The sequence below is a fragment of the Portunus trituberculatus genome, chromosome 45 (genome assembly GCF_017591435.1).
Source record: "Portunus trituberculatus isolate SZX2019 chromosome 45, ASM1759143v1, whole genome shotgun sequence".
NCBI lineage: Eukaryota > Metazoa > Arthropoda > Malacostraca > Decapoda > Portunidae > Portunus > Portunus trituberculatus.
This window is the reverse complement of record NC_059299.1, coordinates 11,213,317-11,232,367: the sequence shown is the minus strand read 5'-3', so window position 1 is coordinate 11,232,367 and position 19,051 is coordinate 11,213,317. Positions and strand designations below refer to the sequence as shown.

At 38.2% G+C, this 19,051-nt stretch overlaps 2 protein-coding genes across 3 annotated transcripts in view; one reads left to right on the top strand and one right to left on the bottom strand.

Annotated features, from left to right (window-relative positions):
• Positions 1 to 597: 597 nt before the first annotated feature.
• Positions 598 to 8,399, bottom strand: LOC123519504 (FAST kinase domain-containing protein 5, mitochondrial-like). Of its 2 annotated transcripts, none has more exons than XM_045280853.1 (6): positions 8,312 to 8,399; positions 3,195 to 4,728; positions 2,544 to 2,668; positions 1,767 to 1,917; positions 1,381 to 1,610; positions 598 to 986 (listed from the first exon to the last, which is right to left on the bottom strand). In XM_045280853.1, exons 2-6 carry the CDS (start codon positions 4,669 to 4,671, stop codon positions 825 to 827), a joined length of 2,145 nt encoding a protein of 714 aa, XP_045136788.1. In that variant the 5' UTR covers positions 4,672 to 4,728; positions 8,312 to 8,399; the 3' UTR covers positions 598 to 824. The 2 variants fall into 2 exon arrangements, with proteins under 2 accessions (XP_045136788.1, XP_045136787.1); XM_045280852.1 differs by having other exon boundaries at positions 8,174 to 8,351.
• Positions 8,400 to 9,716: 1,317 nt separating this feature from the next.
• LOC123519588 (m-AAA protease-interacting protein 1, mitochondrial-like) overlaps positions 9,717 to 19,051 on the top strand; it is a 16,327-nt gene continuing 6,992 nt past the window's right edge. The window contains exon 1 of the mRNA XM_045281009.1: positions 9,717 to 10,166. Coding sequence (XP_045136944.1) covers positions 9,895 to 10,166 — 272 coding nt within the window. The 5' untranslated portion in view covers positions 9,717 to 9,894. The remainder of the gene's footprint in view (positions 10,167 to 19,051) is intronic.

The window sequence follows — 19,051 nt, the reverse complement described above, 5'->3', positions numbered from 1 at the left end:
GAATTTATAAACATGATGATAATGAAGATGATGATAATGACAATGACATGGACGAATGGAGAGCTGATAACAGCACTGAGTTTTAGTGGGTAAAGTTTTTATGAAAAACTGCAAGTAACACTAATTAACTACACTGATGGGCATTCAATATGAAAGACAAGAAATTATATTGGTCAATTTCATAATGAAATAACAGTAAAACAAAAACCATGATATATATATATATATATATATATATATATATATATATATATATATATATATATATATATATATATATATATATATAGAGAGAGAGAGAGAGAGAGAGAGAGAGAGAGAGAGAGAGAGAGAGAGAGAGAGAGAGAGAGAGAGAGAGAGAGAGAGATTCTAAATTAAATATTCAATATTCCTATGATACTTGCAGAACCTCAAGAACAAATGCTAACTAACTACCCTATAGCTTTGCAAAAACCTTAATGCAATTCCAAATAATTCTATAACACTATTAAAAATAAAAAGCACCATCAATTGCTTAGTGGAAGGAAGAGCTAATCATAGTCTTCCCTCCCGTCTTAGATGTTTTAAATGGACTATGGGATTAATTGAAAGTCCCTCTGATACTGACTTTATCTTAAATAAACTTTCTACATTAAAGATTATCTTACAATTACATCTTACTTAGTTAGCACTTAAAACTAACTCTATGGTACCCTATAAAATGATGACAACAGTCAACATGTCTAACAGCAAGGCTGCAAGTTGACCCATTTCACATCTCAACATTTCATTCTTATAGGCACTTCTTGATGAACCTTCACTTAACCTGCTTCTTCACAGCACTGTCAGCCAACCATCTCATCTTGCCTTTCCACACTGGCCTTAAGGTTGACCCATGCAGATTCTACACGGCCATCCAGACACAGAGATGAACCTTCCTTCAGAGAACGGTCAAGACAACTAAGCTTGGCACGCAGACTCTTTCGGTTATATTCCATATATGGTATCTGGAATCACAGACAAAATATGAGTGAGGCACCATATATGTCAGCAGATAAGACTACTTTCAGATAAGACGACCCTCAAATTTCGGCCTAAATTTACTGGTTTGAACGAATGTGTAATGGACAATCATCTCTTTGTAAAATGCTTCATACACAGTAACTCTTACAAGGATCTTTCACATACAAAGTCATTCTTATTAGAGCCTAGAATGATCCTTGTAAAGTTATTCAGGTTACAAGTAAAATATTTCTGTCCCAACAAGTTAGTCTTTGTACTAATCACTGAACAGACTTGGACTCCCTAAGAGGAAGACATTATGCTGCCTTCATGTTAGAAATCAACACTCAATCAAGATAAATATAAATTTGTTTTCTTAAGCAAGTGTGGGGAACTTACCACAGACACATAGTAGCCTAGATTGCTAAGTTGTCTCTTTCTCATGTGGACATTCCCTCTCAACTCTTCTGTGTTGCGAATGAATGAGTTCCGGCCAGCAACAACAACGGTATTCCACCGCATCTCTCTCGGCCATCCCATGGGCCGCTTTAGGTCAGTGGCGGCAAGGTCCCTGTACTCCTGAGGCAGTACCACTGGCTGCCCTTCAGCATCAGTACAAAACACCAAATCTGGAAATCCAACATCATTGGAAGATGATTAAGTATCTGCATGAAATATGTTCCTTTACATTCCACTGTTATTATTAGTCTGTTTCTTGACGCCATCAAAACATAATGGCAAGATGATGATGCAATCTACTGGAAGAAAGGAAAAGAAATACTGACCAGGTGTTTGTACATGAGGCAAAACATGTGTAATGGTGAGGAATTCATGTCCTCCCAACATAGCTGCCAACTTCTCCTTTACTTCTATTAACAACTTCTCCTGGTGAGTCATCCCTTTAATGGGTCCCACTGGCAAGTTTCCCAAGTATTCCTGTAAAGGAATGGTTAATCATTATTTCTTGCTACTCATGTGAACCTGTGAACCTGCCACAATTCATGAATGAAAAGTAAAACTCCAATGTGTGATGAATGCTGAGACTTGGTGCTTATTTGTTAATAACCCACCCATGTTGGATGTTGAGCAAATAGGGGTGTTGTGACTATTTTTGGATCATCTATTCTCTGAACATAAGTATTTTCTGATGTTTCATGCACTTCTCAGCTACAGCCACTGATGCTTCAAGAAATGTCTATCTCAACTTTTACAAACTATTTTAAAAATCTTCTAATTATTACATCTCAATTCTAAGCCTTGGTATTACTCTAACAAAAAATTGTCTTCAATAAATTATGACAATCCATTTCACTGCTGGAGAAGTTTTTCTCCATGAACATTTATATGTTTCTGAGAGATATGTTTTGTGCCACAATTTATTAAATAGTTCTGTAGCACAGAAAACAACTTTTTTTGTTCTATTTGAGTCTTCATAAAAACTATTATCTTTACATTTCTCTGAAATATAACAGAAAAGATGACCATAACAGTAAAAAGGTAAATAAAGATGTAAATAGAAAGGGTGTGATCAGTAAATACAGTCAAGTTTATTCCTGCCATACCCTGGTGAGCTGCTGCCTCAGGTCAGGATTGAGTCGGTAGCCTTGGTAGTTGGGAGGACCCTCAATCAACATTGCCCACTCCAGCTCACTCACTTCCCTCCCCATGTCTGAGTAATGGCGGCTCACTGGAAGGTAACGATGTCATGGTATTAAGTAAAGGCGAAACCAACAATACACAACAAGGATACATTGCTGAAACAATTCAATACAATGAGCTAGACATGAAACCTTAACATTTGTGAAAAGACTTCCATACTGTTCCATTTCTTAATATTTTGATTTTAACACAACATTCTCATTATGGCCTACAAACAAAATGAAACTTAACACTCACTCACTTTCCCACCAGACCATACCAGTCCACTGGAGGACCAAGGCCACACCAAAATGGTTAGGAACAGTTAAACATGCACACCTCATCACTTCACTACTAAGATGCATATATTTAGAGGCATGGCAAAGCTGAAGCACATAAGGCCAGTAGCCATATTCCTACTTCATTCATAACAGAATGAAATGAGTGATAGAGACATTCTAGTCACACACTCAAACTGTCTGGTAGAATGTCCAATCTTGAAAAGTAACTTTCATTATTTGTTAATAATTTCCCTTATATTACTTGTCTATACTCACAAAAAAATAAATACTCACTACTTAGAAGGTTTAGCATAGATGGCTGAAGAGCTGCAGATATCAAATCTTGAGGAAAGAACCCCAGTGTTGTGAGATACACTACACATGATACAAAACATTTAGGGTAATGATTGATTTCCATAGTCCTTTCAGGTTTCCTTAACTCTTCAGCAATCAAGGAGAATATATCAGGTCTGCTCGGTGGCACACAATTGTACAGCATGAGAGCAAAGGTTATTCTTTCAATGTCTTTCAACCTTATACTACTAATATCACTGGCAAACTTTGAAGCAATGATGTCAATGGCTTGAGGATGGTACACAAGTAGGTCATTGCCCAGAAGAGCCACCTGAAGGAGACACATGTGGTTCAGGCGGTCAAGCTGAGGCACAAGAGAATCCAAGAGGCTGTGTAGTAATTTCCACTGTGTTACAGGAATACTTTTCCGTAACAACTTCAGGATGGCACACAGAGATGCATCAGAAACACACTCCAGGTTTTCCTGTGTCTTCTTGACAATTCCCTGAACGAGTCTCTCATTTTTCAGGAATGTCTGTGTTTTGAAGAAGCCCATTGCTATAACACCAAGCTCCTCAATAGATATTTGAGAGAGTACCTCTGAGATACGCTTCTCTATGTCCTTTTTTATGATAAATGGTTCCAGTTTTCTGCTCAAATTTGCATAGAACAAATACTGGACCAGCTGAGTGGGTCCCATGGTCGACACTTTTCTGCCCAGTAGTTTGGTCATTTGAATATTATACATGGAAATTCGTGACAGTCTTAGAGCATACCAATGATCAGCCACCAGGAACATGCGAGTCATGTCCCACCTGTTTATTCTCTCTGTACAGGCTTGATCAAGAGCATTCCACAGTGCCACAAAGTTTGGTGTTGTAGTGGCATTGGTTGGGGGCCACAGTGATAATGCTGAGAGAACCTTAAGCAACTGATTATCACTTAACTGTCTCAAATTCCTGACCAACGCTGAACACAACTCTGAGTGTTTTCTGTCCTCTAGATCCATGGGTCGATACCTGCACTCCTGGGATGTGGCAATGAACCTGTTAGCCACCTCATCAGCACTGCACCTTGCCCACTCAGCATCCAATGGAGGGAAGGTGTACTGGTGGTAGAAGGTGGATCCTGAAATCTCCTCCTTGGCTACTGTTGTTGCATGGTAGGCAGGCAAAGAGCGCAACACAGCATGTGCATGTTCATTTTCAGTGTCATTGAACTCTTTCACTAAGAGGACAGTCCCAGAATGAAAGGAACGAGCCACGACCTTGTTGAAGGATCCTCTGGAGGTGTGGATGATCCTTTGTGACAATGGGAAGCGATCATGGCTGGAGATGGAGTGCCCCTGGCTGAGGTGGTTTGGGTTGAAGTTCTGAGCATTATATGCCTTCACACCCTGCTGGATGATCTCGGACCGGCTGCTCACCAGGCCTCGGCCGAGGGCCTGGACAGTCGGCCACAGTCTTTGTGCACACATGGTTCTGCTCTACTAGTCTGTTTTCAACCAAAACTCATCACCAATGCACTTCCTCTTCTGCAACAGAAGATGATGTTTATTAGACACTGTACTAGTGGACAAAATAAGTATCTATAGTCTCTTAACAATATGAAGTAGTACATTTGAGAAAGCCTTGACACATTTCACTGTAGTGGTCATACATACATGCCTAAATGCTATATAAAAGCCTACAAAAATTTACATGAAATGCATGCCAAGATAACAGTTCACTAACAATACATCTTATGATGATGACAGTAATGAGATAAGAAGCAAAAAGTAACAATTCTGTGGTAGCTATCATGGAGAATAGCAATGACTGGTTTTAAGATAATTATACTCAACATACTATTATGGTATTAAAAAAAAAAATCATGTTGCAATACACACAGTAACTAACAAAAATGTATGCAACAAATCAGTGGCTGTCTTTATTGGCATACATCTGCCCCATCAAACACGCATTATTCTCCATTACTGGGTGAAGGGTGAAAAGACTTAGCTATTTGTATATCATGTAAGCTGCTGATCTCTACAAGTCACCTGCATACCTCACACAACCATTCACTCACTACTAGTAAGTACTACTGACTGCTCCTGAATTGTGAAACCCACTAGATACCACAGATGTGAATGCTGAATGCCAACCCTATTAATGATGAGTTATGAAAAATTTCCTCAAGGGATCAGTGAATTATCATGTAAACCATCACTTAACTGATATGTGAGGCTTATTTTTATGGTCTGTTTTATTTTTTATGGCATTACAAAGTGACAAACTGGCATCTTATCAAAAGATTATTTCAAGGTGGATGTGGGTAGTGATGTCATGTTTTTATCTCCACCCATATGAGTCCATGTGTGTAGTGATTCTTGAAACTGAGTTACAAGGGTCAGATGATAACAAAACTCAATCAGATAACACCACAAGTGACTCAAAAGAAGAATATTTGCCAGAGGGTAACAGCAAGGTGAGCAGTGACAAGGAAAATGCCACTAACTCCTCCGACCCACCTGCTCTGACATCGTTCCCACTTACGTGCAAAACTACTACACCCTCCCTCTCCATCCCCCCAACTCTCTTCTGCACCTCCTCACTCACTGCCTTCACACCTGCACCAGGCATACACACGTTCGTCCTCCTATCCCTGTCTTTCCCACAGAAAGTGCTATCTAAGTACCTAACCTGAGAGTCACCCACCACACACACTGAGGTGTGCTAGACACAACCCTCCTTCTCCTCTCCTCTACCCCCTTCTCTCTCCTTTCACTCACCACAACCACTTCATTCACTCCACTCTCACTCTCCCCCTCCAACAAACCGAACCTATTTTCACACTCAACAGGTTTAGTCCTATCCTCCCTAACTGCCTCCGCTTTCCTTCCCTCGCAACCTGCCATCTCTGCCCATCCTGACTACTATCTTTCCCAGTCTGGCTCGCCTGCTCCCTCTTCCCCACTCTGCTCTTCCCGACAGAGGGCCAAGCCACCCTGTCGCCCTCAGAAGGTCCAACCTTCGGCCTAACACTGATCTCCTGCCTAATTTTTTCCACTGCCTCCCCAAGCCTCTTAACCTCCTCCTTCAACTCAAAGATGAGAACTTCGTTCGCACTTTTCCCTCACTTAGCTTTCTCATTTCCTCTCGCAATTCTCGGTGCTCAAGAGAAAGAACTAAATTCTCGCTCTTGAGCCTACACACCATACACTCAGAAAAGTCAACGACCTTCCTGTCATGCCCACACATCTCACACACAACAAACTCGCCCAATCCCACCTCAACACTCTCTTTCACGCACTCAATCACACTCTGATATACCTCAGTAGCTACCGCCAAACTAATTTACAATCTGTTAACTCACAAGAACACAGCTAACAAAATAAAAATACTTGGTGACGGCGGGTGGGGAACCGCGGTGGTGGGGGGCCTAAGTGAGGTCAACTAATCCTCTTTCAAGTTCAACTTGACAGTTACAAGCCTAGTCTGCTCGCTCTACCAAAATACTTTTAACTAACAAACACTGATTCTAACCACTATTTCACTCTAATCTAACACTTGCAGTACACACTTTCACTTCACTAACACTCAAAAGCACCACACACAGACACCAAGCACAAACACCACTCGCTAACTATAAAAACAACAGCCAAAAACGGAGCGCACACACAACACGTCCACTCATCACCGCAGCTACCCCTTGCACCTGTGGCAATGCTGGGCTTTAAGGCAGGGTGAGACAAAAATTAGTATTTTTCAGGGAATAAATTATCAGTAGTGTCTTTTTTATGACACAAAGTAAAATTTTGTCATATAATGTTTGTGTCAATATGACTGCAGAATGTGCTTTATGGGTGTGTTTTAATTGATTCATGTTATATATTTGCCGTGTTTTAGTTGACTGATAATTCATATCCTGAAAATACTCGTTTTGGTTTCAATTCACCTGAAATCCCTATCCACAAAGCTCCCTTATCTTGTTACAGGCATTTTTTGGAGATTTATATTATTGTATTACCTATATGTATAAATTGAATCTCGTGAAGAACTGGAAGAAAATAAGGCACCACCATTATATTGGATTAGTACCATAAAAAATAGCTCCTTTTTTACTTTTCCACCTAAAACCCAACTTTTCTATAAGGTCCCAAAGCTTGTTTGGGATACGGAGGAAAAAAAAAAAAAAAAAAAAATAGGTATATAGGTGTATTGCGCTAAACTGCAATCTTAACAAAACTCTATTCCAGATTCCTCAATGTATTTGCTTAGTTTGGTGATTGGGAATTTTCAGGAAAATCACTAGGTAAAGCTTTGTTTGGTGATAGTTCATGTGTCCTTGAGAAAGGTCAACCAGGCAAGATGCCAAAGTAAGCCTGATTCCCACCTCCACAAGCCTTGTCCCACACCCTGAACACAACCACCGGGATGAGTCAGGGACATGGTGCTCACGGTGCTGGAAAATGGGAGGATGACAGCAAATAGGAGTGAAAAGTGTACTTTATTTGGGGCATATCGCTAAATGGAAAGGTGAAACACTACTGGGTACACAATTTCTACACATGCAGCACTGAACAACAAAGATTCCACATTACTCAAGATAAATAGTAAATCCCCAAATTCCCAGATAAATTCAAGGTATATTAGATTTAATTTTAATTACAGATACACTGAAGGAAAATTTATGGAAAAGTGCATATGAAATTTCGACTAATATTCACAAAACTCTGACAGGGACACAATAAAAAAAAAAAAAAAAAAAAAATAGGTTAGGTAATTCCCAGGCCATAGATTGCAAGCAAACCCATACAGTATACAACGGCTAAACCTCGTGTATACTCACGGTAAACCCTAAGTATGATTACACCACGCTGACAAATCCCACATAATCCACAGATCAATTATAAAAATGAAAGGAGTATAAAAAAAAAAAAAAAACAGCAGCAGCTGCCAAAATCAACACCCTGTCCTCCCTCCCACTCGCCCTACCTCCTTGTCACTCTTCCTTCCTTCGGGCCTCGTACTGTTAGAACCACTAGTGCTTGGTCGTAAGTCACAATATAGGGTTTACAATCGTCCAGAGAAAGACAGCAGAAACTTTCCTATTATAGTAAAACATGTACGCACTAAACTGACTGGCGACACCTCCCGCACAAACTCCGACCCAGTGACTGACGTAAGATTTCAGACTCGTGGGTCATCTATTCATTTTCATATCACTGATAATATAATCTATATAATCTTTAACTCTGTATTTTTAGGAATAGAATTTTACAGATCAAAGGTAGTATTGCGTGTAGTGCTTACTTTGTCATCTACAAATCATAATTTTGTTCATTTCATTCATTAAAAAAAAAAAAAACATTGTCTTTTGTTACAAATAATCTTCTTTCTCTCCTTATTTATTGAATTCTTTCTAAGGGAAATATGCAGGAGAGCTATGATACAACTGGTAATATAGTTACATTGCGATTACCTTGAAATATGTACCGTAAGTTCGCTCCATCTGTGGCAATTTCTAATGGCTAACAATAAAAAGTAACTTTACTACCTATGGTAAGCAAACCTAGCTGAATCATTAGTTTATATTTGCCATCACTTTCGATCAGCCTATCTACCTACTGCTAACCAGTGTTGCCAGATTAAACGTTTTCCAGTTAGATTTAGCAAAATTTGCCTGAATCTAGCAAGAAAATATTGCTTTAGTCGATAACGGGAAATATTTGCCGGAATTCTCCCCAAATTAAGGCGGCTTTACAAGTTTCAATATGCAGCTGGAAAATGTCATTTGCTAGCAGCTACCTAGAAATATCGACAAACCTTACTTTTTTTTTTATTATTATTTCTTTATAGCAGAAACATGTTCACACATAGCGGCTGGGAAGTATCGCTTGATTGGCCTACATTTCTTGTAAGGAGAGTGTTCATCTTAACAAAAGAGTCGATTATGGACAACTGTGATCTAATTACATAATCAAATATTTTATCCTCACCTCTAACAATACCCTGTAGAGAGGGAAACACAGAAACAGCTAGGCATCGGAGTGGCAGCGATCTCATCAAATGTAATACTACGCATGGTGTTTTTGCTGTACAAGTCATTTTTTTGGATCCAACATCCTCTCTGTGTCTGAACACCTACATGTTCAAACCTTCCTTTGACGGCTTGACGCCACAATGTAAACAAAGCAGCTAGCGGCTGGACAAGACCAACGTATCGGTCTTGTTTTGCTGCTGGTTTCTCTACCCGCTATATGCACTGATATCCAGCAGAAAACTCTAGCGGCTGGCAATTCCAGCCTCGTATTGACACGTGTGAACCCGCCTTTAGTCGCTCGCTTATTCAGTCATGAGCTGTCAAGAGGTATTAATAACTGATAATAATTAAATGATAGTAATGATACTTACATAATAAGTGTCATCACATGATACAATAAATGAAAAGTACATGAAAGACACAACACATAAAAATCACAATCAAAATACCCAGAGTAATCTCAAGAATCAGAAAAAAATATAGAGCAAAAGAGAGTGATGGAGGTACCGGCGTCAGGCAATACGGCATCCGAGCGGTGCCGTTGGGAATAAGAAGACTGTACAGTATACAACAAAACAAGCAGTAGCAGTATTCTGCACCGCAGAATGTGTACTTCGTTGTGACTGTTGGTCATCGCATATACCCATTCAGCGGCAGAAGGAGCAGTAGCCAGATGAACACTGTCACAATGTTTAAGGCAGCAGGAAGGTCACTAGGCCAGCTGAGCCACTTGTTCCCCGGCGGAGGGGCGAGGTGGTGCCACTGGTGTCCTGCAGGCTTGCTTGTGGACAGAAGAGTCGCTCAGGCACACGTCCTTACCAACTCAAAATGGGGAGCAGCACCCTCCGCCTCCAGCCCAGCACAACTCGCCAGCCTTCATAGTGGTGGCCTGTTCCAGTCTTCCTTTGAGTCTCCTGTGAAATGTCAACAACTCAGGTTCTACCGGTGGGTTTATTGGACTGTCACTTTGTCTACTTATACGTGCGTGTGTTTACCAAGTCGTGTCATACGGGAGAGGAGCTTAGCTCGAATTGTCTCGTCTCCTTAATTGTTTTTATCCACCTTCAGTCATTTCCACATCTTAATGCTTGTGTGAGAGAAGCTTAACTTCACGTCCCTTCAGCAGGTGGTTCTTTTCGGTTTTCTTCCATGTCCACGGGTTTCTCTTTTATTCTTAACAAAAAAGTCTGCCTTCGCTACTATTCTATCCCAATTAATAACCTGTAAAGTGCAGTAATCCATCTCTCCTCTCTTCCAAGAAGGTTAAAAGTTGCATCTCAGCCTGTCTGTCCTTGTATGGCACATCTTGCAGTTCTGGTATCATCTTGGTTGCTTCTCTCTGTACACAATCCAATTTTCTTATGTTTTTTTTCTTTTTTTTCATGGGATCAAATTACTGCTGCATCTTTTGATCTTGGATGTATCATTGTTGTGATTACTTTCCACATCATTTCTTCATTTTATATAAGCAAAGGCAACTCTGATATTTAGTAGGTTGAGAGTTTCACCTGTTATCTTATCAGCATGTTTTGGTATTAAGTTCTCTGGAAATATACTCCCATATCTTTTTCCTTGTTGCCTTATTAATTGTTTCTTTCCCCATCTTATAGTTATAACTTTACCTTTTGTTATACATTTTTCAAACTATCTTTTTACACTTCTCAGTCAAATTATATTATTTACATTATTGAAACATTTCACTGTATGATAATTGTATATATATATATATATATATATATATATATATATATATATATATATATATATATATATATATATATATATATATATATATATACATATACACACACACACACACACACACACACACACAAAAGAAACAATAGAAAGGTTAAAAGGAGAGAACGGAATGGTGGAAGACCCAAAAAGTAGAACTGTTAAATAGTAAATTTCATGAGGTCTTTACTAAGGAATCCAAATTTGAAAGACCACAGGGTAATAGAGAGACTGTCTATATGAAAGAGATTAAAGTAACCAAGCTTGAAATAAAAAAGTTGATGACGGAATTGGATGAGGAAAAGGCAATGGGACCGGATGAAGTCTCAGGCAGAATACTGAAAGAATGTAGGGAAGAACTAGCAAGTCCAATATACAACATCATAAAATGCTCAATAGAAAATGGAACAGTGCCAGTGGAGTGGAAAAGAGCTGAGGTGGTTCCCATATATAAGAGCGGAAGGAAGGAAGAACCTTTAAATTACAGGCCGGTATCACTAACTAGTGTAATATGCAAGATGTGTGAAAAAGTAATAAAGAAGCAATGGATCGAGTTTCTTGAAGACAACAAAATATTATCAAATAGCCAATTTGGTTTTAGAAAAGGTCGGTCATGTGTGACAAATTTATTGAGTTTCTACTCTAGAATAGTTGATAAAGTACAAGAGAGAGAGGGATGGGTTGACTGTATTTATTTAGATCTAAAAAAGGCTTTTGATAAAGTGCCACATGAAAGATTACTATGGAAGTTAGAGGAGAAGGGTGGCTTAAAAGGAAGCACATTGAGATGGATGAAGAATTACTTAAGGGGAGAGAAATAAGGACGATAGTTAAAGATATGAAGTCCAAGTGGAGAACAGTAGACAGCGGAGTGCCACAGGGGTCAGTATTGGCACCAATACTTTTTCTCGTATATATAAATGACATGCCAGAGGAGTGAACAGCTACATAAATCTGTTTGCGGACGATGCGAAACTGTGCAGAGTCATTAAACAAAAGAGGATTGTGAAATACTACAGGAAGACTTAAACAAGATCTGGAAATGGAGCAAAAAATGGGAGATGGAATTCAATGTGGACAAAAGCCATGTCATGGAAATGGGAAAAGTGAAAGACGACCAGTGGGAATCTATAAGATGGGAGATGGAGTAGAACTAGAAAAGTAAAAAGGAAAAGGACTTGGGAGTGACAATGGAAGAAAATAATCAACCGGTTAGCCATATTGATAGAATTTTCAGAGAGACGTATAATTTGCTAAGGAATATTGGAGTAGCATTTCACTATATGGACAAGGAAATGATGAAGAAATTGATAAGTACTAAAATAAGACCTAGATTGGAATATGCAGGAGTTGTGTGGACTCCCATAAAAGAAACACATAAGAAAATTAGAGAGACTACAAAAATGGCTACAAGAATGGTTCCAGAATTTAAAGGGATGGCATATGAGGAGAGACTAAAGGCAATGGATCTACCAACCTTGGAGCAGAGAAGAGAGAGAGGATCTGATACAAGTTTATAAATTGATTAACGGAATGGATGAAGTGGATAATGAGAAACTGATCCTGAGAGAAGAATATGACTTTAGAAGCACAAGATCGCATAGTAAGAAACTAAGGAAGGGACGATGTCTGAGAGATGTTAAAAATTTAGTTTCCGCAAAGATGTGTTGAGACTTGGAACAGTTTGAGTGAGGAAGTGGTATCAGCAAAGAGTGTACATAGTTTTAAAGAAAAATTGGATAAGTGTAGATATGGAGACGGGACCACACGAGCATAAAGCCCAGGCCCTGTAAAACTACAACTAGGTAAATACAACTAGGTAAACACACACACACACACAGGAACACACACACACACACTGAGAATCAGCTGATCCTCACTACCTTTGTTTGGGTTTGCAGTGGCCTGGGCGGTTAGTGTAGACTCGTTTTTTTTTCATGAATACAGTGTTACAAAATCAGGAGTGAGAAAGAGATTCCATCTAAATGCAGGTATGAGACACGGGAAAGAATGAAAGCTGATGATGACTATGTTGGTGAGGGAGAAAGAGCATTGAAGGCTTTGATACGGCGCATACTTCACTATTTGATAAAGTGTTGACTATCGAACGTAAATTAGATAAATTGGTAAAGGAAAGTATGGGAATGAAAGAGAATGAAGAACAGGATAAAGAGCTCCAGAAATTGAAAGAAAGGATAAAAGAGTGGAAGAAAATGAAACTAGGCTAAGAACCGAAAATGAAGATTTAAAAGTGCAAATAGCTAACTACAAGAAATTGATGGAAGAAGGACTTGGTAAAGCCGAGAAAGAAAAAGAGAAGCTGAAAGATCTAGTTAATAAAGAAGAGAAAGAGTACAAGATGAGATTAAAAAAGAAGTACAGGCATGGAGAATCCAAGATAAGAAAGACAAGGAATTTTTTCAGGAAGTATTTCAAGAACAGTTAAAAGAAAGAGATGAAAATATGACAAACAAAATTATAGGAGTCCTCAAGAAAAAGGAAAATTTAGTAAGAGAAATTGTGGAAAAAAAAGTGTAATTATTTTTGGACTAAAAGAAAAAAATGTTAAATATAGACCAAGAAGGGATAAAGACGAAATGAAATCAGTAAAAGACCTACTAAAACATCTAAATGACGACGATAGACAGAACTTAGAAGAGGAAGTAGAAGAAATCCATAGAATGGGACCATATCAAGAAGGAACAGTGAGACCAATTAAGATATTACTAAAATCACAAGCAGCAGCAGAAGAAGTACTATATAGAAACACAAAACTCAGAGAAACAGAAGGTTGCAAAGATATATATATATATATATATATATATATATATATATATATATATATATATATATATATATATATATATATATATATAAACAAAAATAGAAACGAGGAGGAAAGGAAGAGACACAATGAACTGGTGGCAGAAGCAAGATAAAAAAAATGAAAGGTCATAGGAGGAGAAGAAGGCATTTTTTTTGGAGAATTATAGGAGACAGGATAAGGAAATGGTATATAAAAGAGAAAGAAGAGAAAAAAATGGAGCAAGTTTAACTAAAAATGATAAGAACAAGAGATTAAAAATTATGTATACAAACATAGATGGGATTTTATCTAGTAAATTAGAATTAAGAGATTACATAAAGAAAGAAGAACCAGATATTGTATGCCTGGTGGAAACAAAGTTAAATGAGGCAATAAAAATAGACATAGATAAAAGGTATAATATATGGAGGAGAGACAGAGTGGGTAAAGGAGGAGGAGTCATGATGATGTTAAGGAAGGAGATAGTGGTAAATCAAGTGGAGTTTGGGGAAGGAAAATCAGAAATACTGTATATTAAGATACATATTAATAAAAAGGAGTTAACAATCATTGGAACATATGTGCCACCAAAAACAAACTCATGGACTAACCAAGAATATAAAGACATGATAAATGACACAATAAGAAGTCTTACAAGAATCATTAAAGAAAGGAGAAAAGTGATATTGGTAGGAGATTTCAACTGTAAGGAAGTGGACTGGGAAAATTCTGAAAGTGGTATGGGGGAAGATGCCTGGGGAGATAGATTCCTGAACCTAATGATAGATAATTTGATGGTCCAAAGAGTAAAGGAAAACACAAGATTCAGAGGAAACGATGAGCCTGCGAGATTGGACCTAATTTTTACAAGGGATATACAAATTAACGATGATATAAGATATAAGTGCCCATTGGGAAAGAGTGACCATATAATATTAGAAATGGATATAGAAGAAGGAAAGGAAGATAGAGATGAATCATACAAAGGAGACCGATTAAATTTCAGAAAGGCTGATATTGAGAACCTCAAGAGCTATTTTAAAAACGTAAACTGGGTGGAGATGGAAAACTCAGAGACGGTTCAAGAGAAATATAACTTATTTTGGAAATATACAAAACAGGAGTCAGGAATATGTCCCAAATATAGACCTAAAGAAGAAGGAAAGAAAGATTGGTTTAATGCAAGGTGTGCTAGGGCAAAGGAGAAAGAGATGGAGCATGGAAAAGGTGGAGAAGAAACAGAAATCCAGAAAATAAGGAAAACTTCAAAACAGCAAGAAATGAATATGCTAAGGTGAGAAAGGAAGAAGAAAGGAACTATGAAAAGGACATTGTCGAAAAATGTAAGGAACAACCAAAATTGTTCTACAGATTCATAAATGGAAAAATAAGACAAAAAGAAACAATAGAAAGGTTAAAAGGAGAATGGAATGGTGGAAGACCCAAAAGTATGGCAGAACTGTTAAATAGTAAATTTCATGAGGTCTTTACTAAGGAATCCAAATTTGAAAGACCACGGGGTAATAGAGACTGTCCATATGAAAGAGATTAAAGTAACCAAGCTTGAAATAAAAAGTTGATGACGGAATTAGATGAGGAAAAGGCAATGGGACCGATGAAGTCTCAGGCAGAATACTGAAAGAATGTAGGGAAGAACTAGCAAGTCCTATACAACATCATAAAATGCTCAATAGAAAATGGAACAGTGCCAGTGGAGTGGAAAAGAGCTGAGGTGGTTCCCATATATAAGAGCGGAAGGAAGGAAGAACCTTTAAATTACAGACCAGTATCACTAACTAGTGTAATATGCAAGATGTGTGAAAAAGTAATAAAGAAGCAATGGATTGAGTTTCTTGAAGACAACAAATTATTATCAAATAGCCAATTTGGTTTTAGAAAAGGTCGGTCATGTGTAACAAATTTATTGAGTTTCTACTCTAGAATAGTTGATAAAGTACAAGAGAGAGAGGGATGGATTGACTGTATTTATTTAGATTTAAAAAAGGCATTTGATAAAGTGCCACATGAAAGATTACTATGGAAGTTAGAGGAGAAGGGTGGCTTAAAAGGAAGCACATTGAGATGGATGAAAAATTACTTGAGGGGGAGAGAAATAAGGACGATAGTTAAAGATATGAAGTCCAAGTGGAGAACAGTAGACAGCGGAGTGCCACAGGGTCAGTATTGGCACCAATACTTTTCTCGTATATATAAACGACATGCCAGAGGAGTGAACAGCTACATAAATCTGTTTATGGACGATGCGAAACTGTGCAGAGTCATTAAACAAAAGAGGATTGTGAAATACTACAGGAAGACTTAAACAAGATCTGGAAATGGAGTAAAAAAATGGGAGATGGAATTCAATGTGGACAAAAGCCAGGTCATGGAAATGGGAAAAATGAAAGACGACGAGTGGGAATCTGTAAGATGGGAAATGGAGTAGAAATAGAAAAAGGAAAAAAGGAAAAGGACTTGGGAGTGACAATGGAAGAAAACAATCAACCGGTTAGCCATATTGATAGAATTTTCAGAGAGACGTATAATTTGCTAAGAAATATTAGATTAGCATTTCACTATATGGACAAAGAAATGATGAAGAAATTGATAAGTACTAAAATAAGACGTAGATTGGAATATGCAGGAGTTGTGTGGACCCCCCATATAAAGAAACACATAAGGAAATTGGACAGACTACAAAAGATGGCTACAAGAATGGTTCCAGAATTTAAAGGGATGACATATGAGGAGAGAGACTAAAAGCTATGGATCTACCAACCCTGGAACAGAAAAGAGAGAGAGGGGATCTGATACAAGTTTATAAATTGATTAACGGAATGGATCAAGTGGATAATGAGAAACTAATCCTTAGAGAAGAATGACATTAGAAGCACAAGATCGCATAGTAAGAAACTGAGGAAGGGAAGATGTCTGAGAGATGTTAAAAAATTTAGTTTCCTGCAAAGATGTGTTGAGACTTGGAACAGTTTGAGTGAGGAAGTGGTGTCAGCAAAGAGTGTACATAGTTGTAAAGAAAAATTGGATAAGTGTAGATATGGAGACGGGACCACACGAGCATAAAGCCCAAGCCCTGTAAAACTACATGAAATGTAGATTTATAGACCAAAATTGTTTGTGGTCTTTATATATTTAGCTGCTGGTAAGTGCATGTTGCTATGACCTTACACTGCCCCTCTCTGTGAGTCACTCTTGACACCACAAACAGGTACTCAGTCAGCTTCTCCTTGGCTAGGTATATCTTATAATAGCCTAGTGTTGGGCAAATACATACAAGTTCAGGCTCCTCATAGGCTGTAAACATTAAAGGGCTTGAGGTCATCACCTTTACCTCCCAATGCAGAAGTATATAAACAGTGAGTGTTGGGGTCCCCACCTATGCCTTCGGAAACTCACTCCCACTATTGTAAAGGACGCAGAAGCCGTGTGCTAGGAAGGAAAGTAGAACAAGACACAACACAATAATAAGTGTGTAATATTCTTGGGACAAATCATCCCAAGATGACAGTCCACCCACTGTTCTCAGAGTATCACAGTACTCATGCCTATATTGACCTTATCTCAAGTCCCCCCCCTACAAAGTGCCAGATCAAGAGAGAAGTGAGTCACCACAAAGACTAATCTTCACATAGACAACAACAAAGGCCAGTAACATTAAACTTAACAGAACACAAATCAAACAAAACAATTCTAAGCAGACTGTTAATTTTACCTGTAGACATGGGATGCAAGGCAAGACAAATGCACAGAACTGAATTGGTGAAGATCTCTCTCTATAAGAATTTAAATGTGACAAAAAAAAAAAAAAAAAAAAAAAAAAAAAAAAAAAAAACAAGGAAGTGGTTCATAACCCAGAAAAGTACAGCAAGAAAGGACTAAAGAAACTTACATATGAGCGAAATGTAATGTATTCCAACATAAATGGAGTGATATCGGGATTTTAGAACTCAACGATTACTTGAGGGACAAGAACCCAGATATTGTGGGTCTTACTGAAACAAAACTGAGAGAGGGAGAAGACCTGATGATGGTTGGAGAAGGGAAATATAATGTTTGGAAAAGAAATAGAGTAGGTAAGATGGGAGGAGGAGTGATGTTGCTGGTTAAAAAAGATATAAAGGTGGATCAAGTGAAAAAGGTATGGGAAAGGCAGAAGTGCTAAAGATCAGAGCAGAAACTAATGAAGGAAAAAGAGGCACTACATAGTGGTGTACGTACCACCTAAGACAAATGCATGGTCAGTACAGGAATATGAAGAAATGATAAGTGATACAGGAACATGTCTGGAAGAAATGTTGGGTGGCTGTGAACGAACTATAATGATGGGAGATTTTAATTGTAAAGAGGTGTGTTGGGAGGACTGGTCAATGGAAGGATCAGAGACAACATGGGAAATACACTATTGACACTGGCAATGGAAAATGTGTTAACTCAGTGGGTCAAAGAAGATACTAGGTTTGGAGGAGAGGGAGCATCGTCAAGACTGGACTTGGTCTTTAGTACAGAGCCAATGGTCATTGAGGAGATGAGGGTGGAGTGCCCTTTAGCAAAGAGTGATCATGCAGTTTTGGAGTTCAAGGTGATAGACGAAGAGAAATCTAGAAGAAATGAAGAATATAAAGTGGGAAGATGGAATTATGCCAAGACAGATTTTGGAAACCTAAAGAAATTCTTTCAAGAGACAAATTGGATGAAATTCAAGAGTGCTAAGGAGCAAATGAAAAGTGGAAGGAATTTATAAAATATACAAAGAAGGTGAGAAAAATTTGTACCAATAAGACAACATAGAGAAGTTGGAAAGCAGGACTGGTTTAACGATAGATGTGAAAAGGCTAGAACAAGAAAAGAGGATGCATGGAAGAGGTGGAGAAGGAAAAGACGGATTAAGCAGTGGGAAAGTTACAAAAGAGCAAGAAATGAATATGTGTTGATTAGAAGAGAAGAAAGAAAGAAACAAGAAAAGGATATAATTGATAAATGTAAAGACCAACCAAGGCTTTTTTACAGACATGTGAACAACATCAAAAATAGAGAAAGTATTGAAAGTTTAGAAGTAAATGGAGTATGCAGTGAAGGTATTCACAAAGGAGACTGCTTTTGACAAACCACTGGTAATGGAACAGAAAGGGATTATGAAGGAGTTTCAAGTAACTGTGGAGGAGATCAAGAACATGATGGGGAGTTTAGAAGTGAGAAAAGCTGTGGGACCTGATGGGGTATCAGGATGGATTTTAAGAGAATGCAGGGAGCAATTGGCAGAAAAAGTTTG